The 18,732-nt window shown below is 46.2% G+C and overlaps 3 protein-coding genes across 3 annotated transcripts; all 3 read right to left on the bottom strand.

Moving 5' to 3' along the window:
- Nucleotides 1–851: 851 nt before the first annotated feature.
- Nucleotides 852–5,334, bottom strand: LOC141003532 (stress-associated endoplasmic reticulum protein 1). The gene is made up of 3 exons (XM_073474897.1): nt 5,049–5,334; nt 3,439–3,514; nt 852–2,590 (listed from the first exon to the last, which is right to left on the bottom strand). The coding sequence occupies exons 1-3, from the start codon at nt 5,130–5,132 to the stop codon at nt 2,550–2,552; spliced, it is 201 nt and encodes a 66-aa protein (XP_073330998.1). The 5' UTR covers nt 5,133–5,334; the 3' UTR covers nt 852–2,549.
- A 3,155-nt stretch (nt 5,335–8,489) lies between these two features.
- On the bottom strand, nt 8,490–9,688 carry nppcl2 (natriuretic peptide C-like 2). Its single transcript, XM_073474896.1, has 2 exons — nt 9,593–9,688; nt 8,490–8,795 (listed from the first exon to the last, which is right to left on the bottom strand). The coding sequence occupies exons 1-2, from the start codon at nt 9,686–9,688 to the stop codon at nt 8,490–8,492; spliced, it is 402 nt and encodes a 133-aa protein (XP_073330997.1).
- A 5,819-nt stretch (nt 9,689–15,507) lies between these two features.
- trappc1 (trafficking protein particle complex subunit 1) lies at nt 15,508–18,103 on the bottom strand. Its single transcript, XM_073474895.1, has 6 exons — nt 18,043–18,103; nt 17,786–17,856; nt 17,174–17,272; nt 17,017–17,087; nt 16,087–16,225; nt 15,508–15,786 (listed from the first exon to the last, which is right to left on the bottom strand). The coding sequence occupies exons 3-6, from the start codon at nt 17,270–17,272 to the stop codon at nt 15,658–15,660; spliced, it is 438 nt and encodes a 145-aa protein (XP_073330996.1). The 5' UTR covers nt 17,786–17,856; nt 18,043–18,103; the 3' UTR covers nt 15,508–15,657.
- Nucleotides 18,104–18,732: the final 629 nt, after the last annotated feature.

The following is an 18,732-nucleotide window of genomic DNA, read 5'->3' as shown; positions in this document are numbered from 1 at the left end:
GAGATGTTTGTGTCTGAGCCCACAGGTGAGCCCGTAAGCTCCTCCCTCCTGTAATGAGCACAAATACTTCTGACTTTGTGTAACGTGTCATGAATCTGTTGTAGTAACCTTTCTCCTGATATGTATTTGTTCTATGAATGACACTGTATTTTATGATGAGGACATTTATCTACCATGTACTTTGAGATTTCTTATATTCATGAAACATTTTGTTTGGTTGACTTCTGAAACTAATACCTGTGTTTTTTTGTACTTTTTTTGAATCCGATGAGAAAGTTCTCCTTCCAGTCGTCCTCTGTGCTACTGGACATGGATCAGACTTTGTACTGTGATGTGAACCGTGTACATTCCACCGATCAACAGGTCTTTGAAAGTGTTGTACAGAAATGCACCCGAGTCCATTTTCATTTTCTTCATTAAACAGTTTAAACGACTCGGATTTCTCTGACGATTTGTTCACTTGTGCTTCCATCATGTGATCTCACTGTAAGATAACTTCATTGTTGATCCTTTAAGGATGTCAGAGATCAACTCAAACTACTGGAGCCATTTCTGTAAAGGCTACAGACAAATCTTCACTCAGCTTTTCTTTTTATCAGGAGTCAAAACTTCATCCGAGTCAAATGTTTTCCTGCAGAAATGTTGGAACCAGAAGGATTTTAAAGTATCCTCCTCAGTCTGTTCACCTGCTGCCACGTGGCAGGAGGTCCCGAGCTGCTCCAGAACCCATCCTCAACACTCCCAACATATAAAATGATTTCTCTCGTGTTTCTTGTTCAGTGTAAAACTGTGTTGTAAATGAGAAATAAATGAACCGTGATCAGAAGTCAGACACACAGAGAGCAGAGACGTGTAGAGAAAAATATCTGTGGTTTATTTTGTATAAAAGCGGAGCATGTCGTCCAGCAGGAGGCTCGCTGAGCTCTTCACCTCTCTGACTGCTTCACCTTTCCAAAAACTAAACCAGCACTGCTTCAAAAAACCAGCAGGTGACCGTCTCTTCACATCGACACCAGTCCAGTGGAAGTGTTGGTCGGAGGCCAGAGTTTGACTGAAGCTTCACCTTCACCGTTTAATTCATTTACATCAAAACAAGAACGTTAAAACTCTGTCAGTCTGGACTCGACCAGAGTTTCTGACAAGAAGAAAACAGATGAACAACTCTGATTTAAAGGAACCAAACTGCTGCTTTTAGTCCGTCAAAATCCTGAACTTTACGTCCTCGCTGCAGATATAAAGTTCAGCTATCAAAGAAGATTGAAGGTTCTTTTTCTGTTTAATGTTCAGGTTTTAAACCCTTTTATTTCCATCCTTCAGTCGCTGCAGACGTCTTATGTTGTGTTGAACTTTGTTGTTTTGAAGTTGACTCTTCATCTTTTCTCCTGCTTCGTGTTACACTTCCAGTTTACATGCAGACCTTGGTGAGAGTTTCATGCTGTTTATATTTATTGTCTCAGTTTCAGCCGCTCAACAGTCGACAGAGTGATCATCTGTTCAGAACAGCTCATTAAAACCCTCCTCCAACCTTTCATAAAGCTTGAAGAGCAGAATGAACACGAGAAGCTTAAAATCACCCAACAAACACAGATCTGTCATATTTGATTACTCCAATTCCTCTAACCGTCCAGCCACAGTGTCAGCTCTATGTCGCTGCGTGTTTAAACATTTCTTCTGTGTTTGACACAACTGACTTCATCACTTTATCATAGTTTCATAAATGAGGAGTCGAGTTACACGACAGGAAGCGGCGTGTTGTTCTGAAGCTATCCGACCATCAGACGACCCCGTCACTGCTGGGCTTTTAATGTGAAACACTTACAGGAAGTGTCGACAGCAGCTGAACATTGATCGGGAAGAGCAGACTCGCCTGGTTCATTCAAGTGTCTCGCCATCAATTTTAAACTGCTGTCAACACTTCCTGTATGTATTTCATATTAAAAGTCTACCGCTGACAAGCAGGCTGGAAGACTTTTAATGTGAAATATCTGGAGGACGTGTGGTGAAAACAAGAAAAAGTGGAATGTGGAGTTGGATGAAAGTTATTTGTTTTTCATTTATCTCATCCATCAGCGACAGCCTTCATTTGTTTATTCGTTGAGGCTCAGTCAAGATTTAAATTTCTTCTTTCCTGAATAATTTGACCTTAAAGCGACGATCAGTTCGCAGAATGTTCCTTTAAATCAGAGTCAGAAAAGTAAAAACAAACAAAACAGCTTCAGTCAAACGTCAGCGACCAAACGTGTGTGAGCGGAGAATAAAAAGCAGCTGGACGACTGCGTCAGAGAAACAGGAAGAAGAGTTAAGACTTCATCTGACAAGCAATCAATAACCAATATCTGATCAGCTTCATCAACAGGGAAGGAAGTAAAAAAAAACAAAAACAAAAGAGGAAGAGAGGTCGGGTTACAGTGAGAAGAAAAACCAGCTCAGTTTAAACTCCACAGGAACAAGTGTGTGTGTGTGTGTGTGTGTGTGTGTGGGTGTGTGTGTGTGGCAGGCGGGGTCATGATGGCGCCATGTGTTGGGCTCGGCTGCAGGGTCAAAGGTCATCACATGCCCTGCCTGATGCTCTGGATGATCTGGAAGATGGCTGAAAGACACAGATCATACGTATTGATTACTGATTGGACAAACTGTAGAAACGTTCCATCTTTAACTCAGTTATCTGGCGTCACGGCGCTTTCCTTCACCGACAGAAGGCAGTTTGTGATGTAAATGAACGATGGACGAGGAAAATGATAAAACGTGACTGATTTCTGAAATTCAACGTTCATCGCTCGTTTTTTATTTTGGGTCAGTTTCATCAGCTCCACGTTCTCAGGACATTTTGACTCTTTCAGTGATGCAGCAGTTCTGCAGAAAAACCACAGAGATCAGATCAGCTGTACAGGAAGCAGAGCCGCTGCATCACAGCAGATAACGAGTCTCCATATTCATGATTGTGAACATGGTTTTTCAGCACTGACCGACTCACAGGTGGAGCAGTAAAGATCAACAGATCGTTGGTCTTCTGTCCTGACAAGCTCTTTAAAAAGACCCAGGTATTTTACAACACCCGCTCGTCTGCATCCCGGTGGCTTTCTGACAAGTTCAAATAATATTCAGCAAAAAGAAAAAGTCCAGAGTAGCTAATACCTTCAATGATTCAGAAATAAAGAAACAAAAGAGAGAAAATCAGTTTCTCTAATCTGTCCAGAGTGAAGCCTCTTAAACAAATCATTAAAGGATCTTTGGCATTGTTAACAGTTTAGTTTGGTCCAGTTTTTTGTCAACGAGTGAACCCTATTCTCAAACAAATCAACACAAGGATCTCTGAAAAAGAAAATAAACCAACATGTCCAACGCTGTCAGAGTTTCCTACGGTGGCAGGCTAATGCTAAGCTAGCTGTGTAGGAGGCGGAGGTGGAGAGAATCTCTGATCGTGCAGGTGAGACTCACCTGATCCACAAACCACGAAGACGAACAGAGCGAGCAGCCATGGACCCACCGGAGACTTCTCCTCGTTAACTGGCCGCTGAACACACACACACACACACACACACACACACACACACACACACACACACACACACACATTAATCAACGGATGACAGAAAATTAACATGCAGTTATTTGAATTGTTTTCTTGTCTGAGATATTTAAGTTCTGGGTTGTTGATCAGATAAAATGAGACACTTGAGACGTGAGAACTATAATGTGCAGATTAACGTACAGACCTGCAGGTGCATCAGATCTTTACCTGTACAGAAGCAGCACTGAGCATTCTGGGTAAATTATGACAGACACCAGCTGCTCGCCTCAAGCTAACTGAACACTTCTCTCTGGACAAAACCAACATATTCAAAAAGGCATGAGAGGAGACAACTCAAGAACATGCAACAACACCTTATATAACATTAATCACGTTGTGATGGAGTTACCAGGAGGATGCTAACAGATGCTAACAGTCACAGCGTGTCAGCACAGGTTAAACTACAAACAAGGTATAATAATGATAAACTGGGACTTTTTAAGTCAGAACTATGAGAAACTACGTCACAGTGATCAGATATGACATCACTATCTGAGCACTGAGGTGTCTGCTGAATCACACCTGTGGTTATTATCTACAGTCTGATCTCAGGTGTTTCAACCTGCAGACACTGAGGTGACGTCACATCTCCATCAGGCCTCAGGAGGGTCTCTGTCCTCCGCTGCTGTTACAGGTGACAGCACCTGGCTAAGCGAGCTGAGTAAGTGCTCATCACGAACTCGGCTGAGAAATGTGTGTATTTAATGCTGCGTCCTATGTTTGCAGGACTGAGCAGGACAGAAGTCCAACATGTGGTCTTCAGTCGGACTGTGTGCAGCCCGGCTTCAGTTCGTCTCATGCACAATTGGTAAATCACGATTTATAACAAACACACACATGTTTGTGTAGCAGTCGTGTAGTGTCGCGCCTCCGCCCACCGCACTGTTGACAGCGGACAGGATGTGAGAGGCTGACTGGAGTTCACCACGTCCCCAAACCAGACACGACAGGGACGGTGTGTGTGAGCCGAACCGAAGCCTGGCTGTCAGACAGTCCAGCTGAAGGCTCCGGGGACTCAGTCGTGACGTGCAGCCGTGTGGCGAGGCGGCACCACATGAATGTGACAGATGTCTGGGTCGAGCCTGGTTCTGTCCCTCACAGTCTGTACCTGTCGGCCCACGCCACAGACGTCAGGTGCGACTGTTCCTCTATAATCTATAACCTATAATCTATAATCTATATGTGAACACAGCTCGGTTCACGGTGTCAGGCTGTGCTGAGACACAGCGGCTGTGCAGTTGTACATGCTAATGCTAAAGTTAGCTTCGTCCGCGCTGAGAGCAAACTGCACCGCAGCTTCCGAGACTTCGTCGCATTTTAAGCGCACAGCTGAACTGCAGCAGGACGTTAAAGGCTTTAAACAACACACACATATATAATGTGTAACATATATAATGTGTAACATGAGAGCGGCTGCGGCTGTGTGCTGGCCCGGACTGTTAGCTAGCTGGTTAGCCGTTAGCCGGGCTGTCAGTACCGAGGTTTTCTGGACGTGTCCCCGCTGTGTGATGGTCTTGCTGTGCCGCTCGTTCGCCACTTTCATCCGCTGCACCGCCGACATGTTTCGGGTTTAACGGCCGGTCTGGACCAGGAGGACGGAGAGCGGAACAGCCGGGAGGAGGAGACGGTGGAGCAGCGCCGGGTACCAGTGAAAAGGTTCCGCTGGAGGTGCAGTCTCCGCCGGGCTCTGTTTCCGTGTTGTTCCGAATGAGATGCTAACAGAGAGCTAGCTGCTAACCGAGCGAGCTGCGAGGGACCGACCCGCTCACGTGACAGGGGACGGGTTCAAAATGTCTCCCTGCTGTCCTCTAGTGGCGGGAAAACAGGTGGAGTCCAAATGATACTCTGATAATTCTACAGGGTCGAGACGGGACATGTGGGCACAGAAGTGGTGTTGACCAGCCCAGTTCACTGCACCTGTACGGGTCCAGGTCCACCTCAGCCCAGGTGTGTATGAGTCACACTGCACCTGTACGGGTCCAGGTCCACCTCAGCCCAGGTGTGTATGAGTCACACTGCACCTGTACGGGTCCAGGTCCACCTCAGCCCAGGTGTGTAGATCCACACTGCACCTGTATGGGTCCAGGTCCACCTCAGCCCAGGTGTGTAGATCCACACTGCACCTGTACGGGTCCAGGTCCACCTCAGCCCAGGTGTGTATGAGTCACACTGCACCTGTACGGGTCCAGGTCCACCTCAGCCCAGGTGTGTATGAGTCACACTGCACCTGTACGGGTCCAGGTCCACCTCAGCCCAGGTGTGTATGAGTCACACTGCACCTGTACTGGTCCAGGTCCACCTCAGCCCAGGTGTGTAGATCCACACTGCACCTGTACTGGTCCAGGTCCACCTCAGCCCAGGTGTGTAGATCCACACTGCACCTGTACGGGTCCAGGTCCACCTCAGCCCAGGTGTGTATGAGTCACACTGCACCTGTACTGGTCCAGGTCCACCTCAGCCCAGGTGTGTAGATCCACACTGCACCTGTACGGGTCCAGGTCCACCTCAGCCCAGGTGTGTAGATCCACACTGCACCTGTACGGGTCCAGGTCCACCTCAGCCCAGGTGTGTAGATCCACACTGCACCTCTCAGCCCCGTGTTCAGCTGATTTTCTGGGGATAACCTCACAAAGTCGGGCTGACCTGCCCCGGAGCCGGGCCAGCAGCCCCAGGCTAAAGTCGGGTCAGCCCACTTTGGATGTGCCAGTGTGAACGCTCCCTTAGCCCGGAGCTAACGTCACCTTTATAGACTAACAGTCATCATTTCATTTAATTACACGATCTACTTGTATATATGCGTCTTTGCGAGCGTGTGCAGTCTCATAACTTGTTTTTTAAAATCTCTTTTTATTCCACATTTTCTGAAGGATTAAAGGAACAGTTCACCATAAACTAAAGTCATCATCTCCTCCTGATGATATAAGTCAGGCTCAGTCATCATCTCCTCCTGATGATATAAAGTCAGGCTCAGCCATCATCTCCTCCTGATGATATAAAGTCAGGCTCAGCCATCATCTCCTCCTGATGATATAAAGTCAGGCTCAGCCATCATCTCCTCCTGATGATATAAAGTCAGGCTCAGTCATCATCTCCTCCTGATGATATAAAGTCAGGCTCAGCCATCATCTCCTCCTGATGATATAAAGTCAGGCTCAGCCATCATCTCCTCCTGATGATATAAAGTCAGGCTCAGCCATCATCTCCTCCTGATGATATAAAGTCAGGCTCAGCCATCATCTCCTCCTGATGATATAAAGTCAGGCTCAGTCATCATCTCCTCCTGATGATATAAAGTCAGGCTCAGCCATCATCTCCTCCTGATGATATAAAGTCAGGCTCAGCCATCATCTCCTCCTGATGATATAAAGTCAGGCTCAGCCATCATCTCCTCCTGATGATATAAAGTCAGGCTCAGCCATCATCTCCTCCTGATGATATAAAGTCAGGCTCAGTCATCATCTCCTCCTGATGATATAAAGTCAGGCTCAGCCATCATCTCCTCCTGATGATATAAAGTCAGGCTCAGTCATCATCTCCTCCTGATGATATAAAGTCAGGCTCAGCCATCATCTCCTCCTGATGATATAAAGTCAGGCTCAGCCATCATCTCCTCCTGATGATATAAAGTCAGGCTCAGTCATCATCTCCTCCTGATGATATAAAGTCAGGCTCAGCCATCATCTCCTCCTGATGATATAAAGTCAGGCTCAGCCATCATCTCCTCCTGATGATATAAAGTCAGGCTCAGTCATCATCTCCTCCTGATGATATAAAGTCAGGCTCAGTCATCATCTCCTCCTGATGATATAAAGTCAGGCTCAGCCATCATCTCCTCCTGATGATATAAAGTCAGGCTCAGCCATCATCTCCTCCTGATGATATAAAGTCAGGCTCAGTCATCATCTCCTCCTGATGATATAAAGTCAGGCTCAGCCATCATCTCCTCCTGATGATATAAAGTCAGGCTCAGTCATCATCTCCTCCTGATGATATAAAGTCAGGCTCAGCCATCATCTCCTCCAGATGATATAAAGTCAGGCTCAGTCATCATCTCCTCCTGATGATATAAAGTCAGGCTCAGTCATCATCTCCTCCCGATGATATAAAGTCAGGCTCAGCCATCATACAGCTCGTCTGCTGAGCTAGAAGCTAAAATGCTAATGAACTTGTCCTGTTTGGGTGAACTTGAACGTGGGCGTATGAGCTGGAGTTGCTTCAATAATCACCTCTCTGAGGGTTGTTGTGTTTATTAAAGTGTGTTGTTTTCATGTGTGTAAACAAACAACATCAGATGAATAATAACAAAATAAACAGTTGTAATTTTTTGTCCTCACGGTGACGCGGTAAAATGACGTCACCGTCCATAGAAAGTCAGTATTAAACCCTTAGTGGTGAGTTAATGTGTCACAGACTTTAATATGAAAATGATGATTAGTGAGAAAATAAACCAGCACGAACCAGGAAGAGTTTCTCTTCATTTTATTACATCCTGCAGTCACACACACACACACACACACGTCTGCATGTTTAACACATGGTCGTCTCACACACACACACACGTCTGCATGTTTAACACATGGTCGTCACACACACACACACACACAGTGCTCTGCTGGCTGTGTAGGAGCCAGGGGTCAGGGGTCAGGGGTCAGAGGTCATTAGTAGGATTCCAGAGTAAGTAGAAGACGTCTCCTCTGAGGTCTACCTGGCTACAGGTGCACGTCTCCTTTACATTAGTCCTTTAGTTAGTAACGTTCCAACATGGAGTCCGACTGACTGACGGGCGTGTTCCCGGGGGTCAGAGGTCATGCAGGGTCAGCCTGGGGTCACCTGCTGTGACATCACAAAGGTTAGAGGAGTCATCAGAGCTAAGTCTGGGTCGTCATCGCAGAGGGTAACTACCCATGGCAACACGTCTCTAACAGCCCAGCCCGCTGATGGAGCCAATGCGGTCCATCTTCATCCCGAAGCACCCTCTCCCTCCGAACATGGACTTCCTGCTCCGCCTCTTCATCTTGGACTGTCGCTGGAGGAAGTCCAGGAAGAACTGTGGGACCGCTTCCTGTCTGCCGGCCAATCCCCTCGCAGCACCGCGACTGGCAACCAGCCCCCCGGAGGGAGACGAGGACGAGGCGGGGCGTCCAGCTGAGCCCTCTGTGATGTCATCAGAGGGCGGGGCCAAGATGAGGGAAGAGAGACGAGAGCCGAACAGAGAGCGAAACACCTGAAGACAGACGGGTTCAAATGTCAGCAAAAGACTTCACGTCACACCTGAGTCCGCCTGCGGTCCGTGATTCAACGCACAGTCGGACCAAGTGAGCTAATGATCGTGCTAAAATATTAACGGCTGACTGACAACGCTTCATGGTGAGTAGCTGGTAATCAAGTTTTAAACATGTTTCAAAATACCACATTAATACGTCTTTTCCACTGGTCAACTTAAACCTGCTCGGTCAGGCTTTTGCACCCGGGTCAATTGAACACGCTAAATTGTGCCGCGTGAAGTGATGACATGTTCTCACATCGGGGGGTGGTGCGTAAATAAAAAAGGAATTTCCAGAGCAGTCTATTAAGGACGTTTTATGACTGGACACAGTGTTGGAGGTGGAGCCCTGCTCATTCCTATGAAAGCTGCTCAGTGGTGATCTGAAGCCCAAAAGCTGTGAAAATATCTGCATCGAGCCGGCTAACTTCCGGTTTAGTGCCTGGCTAACGTGAAGGGGGATAAAATAATTTGATCATGCGGCTCTTCTAGACTTTCCAAATGTTACTGGACCGAATGGCTCAAATTCTGACGGTGAAACGAGTCATGTCTCGGGGGTTGAGACGCTCAAAAGAATTTATCCAGCGTTTTACAGACGCTTCTCTCACAGCGGGTTGTTTTCTCTGCTGTTACGACTGTGTCCGGTGCATTCGTGACGTTAAACATGTCAGTGACGAACAACGTAGTGCTTCAGACAAAAATCACATGATGATGATGATGGTGATGATGATGGTGATGAAGATGATGTCTCCACAGACCTGTGCATCATCTCGTTGAGGTGAAGGTCTTGACTCCACGGTGACGGTGAGGAAGAGGAGGAGGAGAGGAAGGAGTGAGGAGGAGGAAGCAGCCATCTTCTAAAATCAGAGAGTTGGGTTAATAATCCATCACCATGGCAACAGATTATCCTGCTTTCTTATTGGCTGAAGGGGTGCAGATCACATTGAAGGAGCACCTACTCAACTGACGTCCTCCAACCATTGAACTGGTAACCACAACATCACCAGACTCCCTTAACAAATGTAGTGATTTAAGAGTTGTTGAGTTAAAACAAACTTTATAACGTAGTGAAACTCTGTCTCTGACAGACTCTGAATCATTGTCTCCTTCTTGTAAATTCAGCATTAAATGAAAACAGTAAGTTGTGTGTTTCCTTGTAAAAAGTGTCAGTTTGTGGCAGCATGGCTGCACCAGCCTGTCTGCTTCTGTGTCTAAAGTGCTAAAGTCTGACCTGCCAACATTTAGCAGCTGTTTGAACACACTGTTTACACTGATTTCACCATTTACACTCAATTTATGAAAGAAGAAACATTTTATTGACGCTGAACATGTCACATTTTACAGATACACTGAACAGTAACCAGTATAGGCGACTTCTTTGTCCCCAGACTCCCTTAACAAATGTGTCAGTTTAGTGAGTTGTTGAGTTGGAGACACTTTATAAACTGTGTGAAACTCTGTCTCTGACTGATTCTGACTTATTTGTTCCTTCTTGTGAATTCAGCAAATGTTCTACATGAACTTCTTTCTGTCTTTGAGTAGAAACATGGAGTCTGTTTGTCTCAGTGATGGACGGGTTTGTTTCATATACAGCAGGAAGTGACATCACATCACTGTGGTCACTCAGACAGACTGAGAGCTGAACACTGTAATCAGATTACTCAGGACGGATGCTGACACCAGGTGTGAACAGCCTCTTTTCTTCATCTCTTTTACAATCTGGAACAAAGCTGCTGCTGTTGAAGACATTTCTGCTTGTTGGACAACAAACTTGAACTTTTATTAGTTTTAATGTAATTTATAAATGTCTGATTCAGTTCCATTGATTCTGAAGTAAAAAAATTAGAATGGATTAAGTACGATTAAATTATATATAATAATAATTGGATTAGATTATGTTTTATTTAGATTGCATTAGATTATGATGAAGTCAGATCAGATGAAATAATCTAAAACTTTATTGATCCTCTAGCAGCGGAATTAAACACACGTGAAGTAAGAATAAAAGTAACAGGACAGTAAATCAGCAGAACTTACAGAGACAGAAAGATGAAGAAAATATTCCAACAAAAATCAAAAAATTAAAACAAAAATCCCAACAAACTCCAGAAGATTCTGCTGGTCGTCGATCGATGAGTCAACCTGCCCAAAAGTTTGTCGTCCAAAATGTTTTTCTCCAATAAGAACGGTTGATTATTGGTCTCAGATGGTGTCGTAAAGGACTACCAAGATTTCATGCTTTTTTGAATGGAGTTTGGTGTGTTTGTGTCTGTCCTGTCTCAGTGTCAGGACGGGTCGCTGATCTGTGTGAAGACGACCGATGGAGGACTAAATACGACTCAGGTCTGTGATGTCACACATTCTCACCACTGTTACCCCGACGACGGGTCACACACACACACACACACACACACACGAGATCGAAGAACAGAGTGTGTGTGTGTGTGTGTGTGTGAAAACACTGAAACATGGAGGAAGAAAGAGACCAAAATATCCACCAATCAGACGTAAAGCTCAATGAAAAAAACAAACTTCATTCACAAATAAAAAATCTGTTTTTAATTGGGACGAGGTGCCTGGAATCCTGGAGGGGTTACAAGGTCCTGAGAAGGTTCAGGCCTCTGTGAGAGGATCAGATGGTCCTCGAGGACGTTCAAGGATACCGTGAGGGGTATCCATGATCAGTGTGGAGACGCAGGTGGTCCTTGAGGAGGTCCTGCAGTTCCTCAGGGTTTACAGGTATCAGATGCATGTGAGAAGGTTAAAATGGTCCTTGAGGAGTTTCCGGGGCCTTCAGGGGTCCCACAGTGCTTCTTATGAGTGCTGATGATGCTGAAATAGTCCTTGGTGATGTTCAGAGGGTTCTTGACAAGGTATTGGAAGTGACAGAGGAGGTTTAAGTTGGCCTGCTGACGGGGTCCTTGAGGGGGATCCTGGAGTTCTTAAAGAGGAACCAGAGGAACATGAAGCAGTTCCTGGAAGTCTTAACAAGGCTCCAGGCATCATTGAAGAGCATCATAGAGTCTTTGAAGGGTACAATGTTCTAGGAGTTAGAGGTTCCCAGGTTCAACTAAGAACTTCCAGGGTTCAGTGCAGCAAGTCCTTGAGTCAGAGGTCCTTGAGTTACTTTCTGAAGACGTTCCAGGAGTCCTTGAGTAGGATCTTGGAGTCAGAGACAAGGCTTCAGTGGTTGTTGAGTAGGTGCCTGGGATCTGGGAGGGGTTATAAGGTCCTGAGGAGGAACAGTTGGTCCCTGAGGTGTACTGAGGGGGTCCTTGAAGATGTTCCAGGACCATTAGTGTTTAGCTGCTTACACAGCCTGAAAGATCAGCTCACCAGAACCTCATCAGTTCAGTTCATTTCAGTTTGGATCTGACTGATCGATGATATCACTGGTCCACATCGACCAAGATAAAGAGAGCTCTGCTCCACCTGCTGAACACCTGAGCTCTGCTCCACCTGCTGAACACCTGAGGTCTGCTCCACCTGCTGAACACCTGTGGTCTGCTCCACCTGCTGAACACCTGAGGTCTGCTCCACCTGCTGAACACCTGTGGTCTGCTCCACCTGCTGAACACCTGAGGTCTGCTCCACCTGCTGAACACCTGTGGTCTGCTCCACCTGCTGAACACCTGAGGTCTGCTCCACCTGCTGAACACCTGAGGTCTGCTCCACCTGCTGAACACCTGTGGTCTGCTCCACCTGCTGAACACCTGAGGTCTGCTCCACTTGTCAGCTCCTCTAAGTCTTCAGTGGTGTACTGATGATGTGTGTCTGCAGCTAACTGCAGTTAGCATCTCTCTGGTTCCTCTGTGGGATTATTGAACTGTATTTTAGATTAAAGCACAAAATAATGTGAAGGTTCTGATCCGTCCAGGTTCTGTTCACCATATAATCTCCACAGATGAACTCCACTCTGATGTTTGAAGGTAAATTAAATGTGCAGCAGTAAAAAGCTGATGCTAGGCTACAAACAGACGACATCACGGTCACATGACTGAAACGTCTCCACCACTGAGCGTCTTACTGCACAATTACTATCCAGGTTTTCTATAAACTGATCAATGTACGAGTTGTAAAGTCAGAGTGAGAACAGTGTGTAACTAAAGTGGCCTGTAAAGACGGACTAGTGAGCAGATGAGTCTCCGTGTTCGCTGTGAGGACGTTTAATGTCCCCGACAACCTCTGTAGTCTCATTCAGACACTTGTTAGCAACCGCTAACTGTTTTTAACACATGAAGAGCTTCATAATTAAACTGTGGACATTTAATGATGGATTTAAATGTTCAGCCTGTAACACACCTTATTTCACTCATTTAACTGGAAACACATCAACAGACTCAGACTTTGAGACGAGGGACAGGAAGTGCTAACATGCTAACATGCTAACTGATTTCTGGTTTCAGGACTACAGACTACAGCTCTGTACGGACTCCAACATGCTGCTGCTGCATCTGCGTGTCTCTGATTATTAGTTTCAGTGTGGATAAGTCTCTCTCTCTGTCTCTCTGTCTCTGTCTCTCTCTCTCTCTCTGTCTCTCTGTCTCTCTCTCTTTCCTGTCTCTCTCTCTTTCTGTCTCTCTCTCTCTGTCTCTCTCTCTTTCCTGTCTCTCTTTCTGTCTCTCTCTTTCTGTGTCTCTCTCTCTGTCTGTCTCTCTCTTTCTGTCTCTCTCTCTTTCCTGTCTCTCTTTCTGTCTCTCTCTTTCTGTCTCTCTCTCTTTTCTGTCTCTCTCTGTCTGTCTCTCTCTTTCTGTCTCTCTCTCTCTCTCTGTCTCTCTCTCTCAGACCCTCATGACCTCTGACCTCGGTCATCCCGCCCCCTCGTAAACTGTCACCGTGGTGACTGGGTCCTTGTTACAAACTATTTCCTGTGGAAGGGGGCGGGGCTACAGAAGTTCACATCATCCGAAGGATAGGTGTGTGTGTGTGTGTGTGTGTGTGTGTGTTTAATGACCCCCCGCTGTCTTTGTCCCAAGTCAGACAAAACCACGCCCCCCATTCAGCCTCTGACGTCATCAACCACGCACATAAAACACACACACAAACACACACACACAAACACACACACACACACACACACACACACACACACAGGAAGAATGGCTCATCAATCACCTTATTAGAGAGAAAGAGGTCACTGATCACAAAAACACAGGTTGTTATCCGTGTGTGTGTGTGTGTGTGTGTGTGTGTGTGTGTGTGTGTGTGTGTGTGAGTTGTGACGCACACAACATTCTTGCCCCCCCACAGCGACACACACTCACACATGAGACCTCACACACCAGGTTGAACCAGAACCATCAGTTCCAGGACACCTTGAGTGACACCAGGAGGATCCTGGATCAGTTCATGTGGGAGTTCTAGAAAGTTCTAAGTGTCCTTGAGGGGTTCTAAAGGTCCCTGGTGAGGTTCTGGGGAGTCTTGAGGGTTTCCATGGACCCTGAGAGGAACCAGATCTTCACAAACCAGTTACATAAATCGTTGTAGTGCTCAGTCTGTGGTTTGGACCCATGTCAGATCGTTTTAGAAACACTCCTGGAGCAGTTCTGAATTATTATGATCCAGTTTTGGATCATTTACCGACCAGTCTCAGCTTCCAACCAGTTCCAGACCAGACTTGGATCAATGCAACTGCAAGGACCAGGTTCAGAACAGCTTGAGCCCACATTGGACCAGATTTGGACCAGTTCTGGATCGAGTCAGCAGCTGTGGTTCATGTTTTGTTCTGACTATCTCTGGCTGTGACAGCTTTTAGCCTGCTGAGGCTCATGGGTACTGTAGTTTCTAGAGTCAGTCAGCCGCTGTTTGTTAATTTGACTCTGCTCTTGTTTTGGTAGTTTATCACTATCGTGAACCTGAGGTGTCGCTCCACCTGCTCCACCTGCTGCTGTGCCCCAGTGCACTCTGGGGGCTGAGAGCACACAGGATGACTACACATCAGCCTCATCCAGAACAACAGAGCCAAAGCAACAGCAGCAGCTGACGGAGGCTGAAGGTTCAGTCGGTGTCGACCAGCAGAGACTCGTCTGATGAAGATTAACGTTGGGTTCATTTCTCGCTGGTTGTATTTTGACGTCCAGCTTCAGTTTAACTTCTCACGGCTGCTGCTCGTCTCCAGGCAACAGGCTGTCTCCCCCCAAACTGTTACGGCCAATCAGCATTGACGTCACACCAGAGTGTGTGTGTGCACATGATTAATGGCCTCAGCTGAGTGTGAGAAATCTTCTGCTGTCTTCATCAACCAACGAGCTAACATCAGAGGAACGTCTGCTTGAAGTTATTGATGTTCATCAGTTTGAGTCTCGGGCGGAGAACTGTTCTCTGAAGACGTTCCTCTCAGTCAGAGGTGTGTGTTTGTGTTGGTGTGTGTTTGTGTTGGTAGGTGTGTGTTCACGAATCCTGCTGCCCTCTGTGGAGACGAGGAGGCAGAAAGCTGCAGGACGGCTTCACCTCGCCTGCACGATGTCTCCTGCAGCCTCTCAGGGGTCTGAGGTGTGCGCCACCTGGTGGCCTGTGTGGGAACCGTTAACAGAGAACAGAACTCCAGACTGGAACTCTGAGAGGCTGACTGAGTCCATTAACCCTCTTCTGACACCATGATTGTTATATTCATATATTAATGACTTCATTCAGACCTCTGATCAATACATTAAATCCATCCAGACACCGAATGTTTCACGTTCAGAGCCGTTTAATTCAACACAGGAAGCGTTTTACAGAGCCAACGTACAAAACACAAAGACATCTTCGTGTTTGGAATAAATACAAAAAAAACTGTGTGTGTGTGTGTGTGTGTGTGTGTGTGTGTGTGTGTGTGTGTGTGTTAAGCAGCTCGTGGGCTGAAGTAGGGCAGAGCTCTGATGAAGGCGTCCAGTCGGCTGCTGAACAGTTCACTGTCCAAACTGTGAGCAGAGACACAGAGCGGGTTCTTCACGATGTACTCCACATACAGCTGAGAGAGAGACAGGCAGACAGACAGAGAGAGAGAGACAGAGAGAGAGACAGGCAGACAGACAGAGAGAGAGAGAGACAGAGAGAGAGACAGGCAGACAGACACAGAGAGAGACAGGCAGACAGACAGAGAGAGAGAGAGAGACAGAGAGAGAGACAGACAGAGAGACAGACGTTTAATGAGCTGATCATCAGAATAGATTTCGATGTTTCCTCAGGTTCTGTCTGAGTTCACATTGTGAACACACGTGTGTGTGTGTGTGTGTGTGTGTGTGTGTGTGTGTGTGTGTGTGTGTCTTACGTTGCTGTAGATGTGCTGCAGTGTCTCTCTGGCGTTGGAGACAGACAGGTCTGTGTTCATGACAAACTTCAGTCCACTGGGAGTCTCGTAGTAATGAAGACGGTACTTGCTGGTCTGAAAGGACAAGAAGCCGTCCTTCCTGAGGACACACAGGCTGCTAAGGACCACAGACAGGCGGACAGTGAGACAGACAGACAGACAGACAGCAGTGGAACGAAACTAAAAAGTCCTGGACTGGTTATCAACATCCATCCTAAATGATCCTATCAGTCACCACTTTCAGAGGTGGTGACCACACTGAAGGACGCCTTCTCAACTGACGTCCTCGGGGAGACGACACGAAGAAGACACAACAACACTGCGTCTGATCTCCAGGTGCTTCACTGTGACGTAGATGAAACGTCTGTTAACCTGCCGATGTCTGTGACACACTGTCTGTGCCAACTGATCCAACACCACAACATCACCAGACTCCCTTAACAAATGTGTCAGTTTAGTGAGTTGTTGAGTTGGAGACACTTTATAAACTGTGTGAAACTCTGTCTCTGACTGATTCTGACTTATTTGTTCCTTCTTGTAAATTCAGCAAATGTTCTACATGAACTTCTTTCTGTCTTTGAGCAGAAACATGGAGTCTGTTTGTCAGTGATGGACGGGTTTGTTTCATACAGAGCAGGAAGTGACATCACATCACAGCTGGTCACTCAGACAGACTGAGAGCTGGACACTGTAATCAGATTACTCAGGAGGTGAAGGTAGTAGAGGTAACTACTGAACTTTTTACTTCAATACATTATCTTTAAAATATAAAATATGTTTTGTTATGAATTAGGACTTGTCCTTATAATTAAGTACTTTTACAGCGTGGTGTTAGTACTTATACTGTGGTAAAGGATCTGAATACTTCAGGCAGACAGGTGTGAAGGATACATGTCCAGAGGAGACATCTTACTGACGAATGATCGGATGGAGAAGAGCATCCCGAACATCAGCTTATACTCCTGCAGAGACACAGAGACAGTGACCGTCCACAGACTGAGGGACGTTTGACGTGACGGTGTTTTGTTCAGAGCTGTTGTCCTCTCACCTCATCCTTAGAGATCCCCGCCTGCTTCCTGCGGTTCCACTCGTTATAATACAGGCAGCTGCCATTACGGTCGAATATGTACAGGTTATGGACCGTCATCTGAAACACACACACACACACACACACACACACACATGCACACACACACACACACACAGTCGTCATCACCATTTTACCGACAGATCATCAACAAAACACCACCGACACTTTCTAACCGCACGTCATCAATAGTCTGTCTAAAATCAATAAATCAATAACTATCAGTAAGCACTGGGTGATTCAGATGTGAGCCGAATTAAAGAGTAGTTCCTCTTGGGTCTGAAAAGCCTCGACAGTTTTCTCCATCTCGTGTCTGTTTATTTAGGTGTCAAGTGTTGAATTCGGTGTTAAATGACAGTTTTCTCAAATGGAGTCTGGTTGTCTGGTCGATTCAGGCGGCTGATAAACGGTCAACAAATTGCCCGTTACTCTGTTAAAACCTCCTTTAACCCGAACACTTTTCCCACACAAGTATAATTTCTGTTATAATACATCAAACTACGTTTAAACATCGCGAATTCTGTCTCTAACGGAGTTTTATGAGACATTTTACGAAGCAGCAGCGGTGTTTACCTTCACTTCCGGGTTCCTCCGCGGTTCAGGACCCCGCTACAGAGGTGTCCGCTTACGTGCCCACAACAAAACTGTCATTGTGAAGATGTATACATTTACATTTGATGACAACAATAAAATATAAACATAAAGACACAAAGACACAAACGCTAACTTCGTAAATTTATCTCACAATAACGGACGGCGCTATCCATGAACACCTACTTGAAGCGCCATATGTCCGGTAAAACAAACAAAAACAAACCGCTGGTTGTTACCGGGTTATTTTGACTCTGCGTCCTCGTGGCTGTTCGTAGCTGCGTGCAGCCAACACTCAGCGTGACCGATCGTCTCAACTGTTGACCGGAACCGACCCAAACTGCGTTGGACAGAAGAAAGATCGGAACTTCATCCGCCGAACACGAGACAAACGATCCCACAGAAATATCTAGCAGGTATTTTATGGTATTTTAGCGACTAACATGTATTAAATATGAGGACAACCTGCGGTCTGTGTGAGCCCAACTGTGAGAATATACACAGAAATGTGGATATTCATAAAAGTTTGTAGAAGTGATATCAAGCTTCCCCTGAACTGTTACACAGCCCGTATGTTAAGGGCTTTTATTATGAAAGGTACAAGATGCAGATCCTCCTCATATTGTTCAGTATCTTCAGAAACCCTCCGCCACCACAGGTACGAACATTAACATGTAGTACCTGTCTCTTCTGTGAGCCAATCAGCACACAGACATGACAGTTCAACTTCTCTCTGCAGAGTATGAATATATGTTGTATACGTTATAACGTGCTGTGAGAACCAACATACAGGAACTCAGTTAAGGAGCTCATTACATTTACATTTAGGACATTTATCAGACGCTTTTGTCCACAGCGACTTACAGTGATTCACACATTCATACACCGATGGTGGTGGCTGCCATGCAAGGTGCCGAGCAGCACATCAG

The sequence above is a fragment of the Pagrus major genome, chromosome 10 (genome assembly GCF_040436345.1).
Source record: "Pagrus major chromosome 10, Pma_NU_1.0".
NCBI lineage: Eukaryota > Metazoa > Chordata > Actinopteri > Spariformes > Sparidae > Pagrus > Pagrus major.
This window is presented reverse-complemented; position numbering and strand designations above follow the sequence as displayed.

Excerpts from the sequence above, each read along its gene's own strand:
- LOC141003532 (XM_073474897.1), bottom strand. The coding sequence starts at position 5,132 with ATGTCGGCGGTGCAGCGGATGAAAGTGGCGAACGAGCGGCACAGCAAG. Across the intron at positions 3,515-5,048 it reads GACACGTCCAGAAAACCTCG|CGGCCAGTTAACGAGGAGAA; the intron begins GTACTGACAGCC and ends GTGTGTGTTCAG. Across the intron at positions 2,591-3,438 it reads CTTCGTGGTTTGTGGATCAG|CCATCTTCCAGATCATCCAG; the intron begins GTGAGTCTCACC and ends TGTGTCTTTCAG.
- nppcl2 (XM_073474896.1), bottom strand. The coding sequence starts at position 9,688 with ATGGCTGCTTCCTCCTCCTCACTCCTTCCTCTCCTCCTCCTCTTCCTC. Across the intron at positions 8,796-9,592 it reads CTCAACGAGATGATGCACAG|GTGTTTCGCTCTCTGTTCGG; the intron begins GTCTGTGGAGAC and ends GTCTGTCTTCAG.
- trappc1 (XM_073474895.1), bottom strand. The coding sequence starts at position 17,272 with ATGACGGTCCATAACCTGTACATATTCGACCGTAATGGCAGCTGCCTG. Across the intron at positions 17,088-17,173 it reads CGGGGATCTCTAAGGATGAG|GAGTATAAGCTGATGTTCGG; the intron begins GTGAGAGGACAA and ends GTGTCTCTGCAG. Across the intron at positions 15,787-16,086 it reads TGCAGCACATCTACAGCAAC|CTGTATGTGGAGTACATCGT; the intron begins GTAAGACACACA and ends TCTCTCTCTCAG.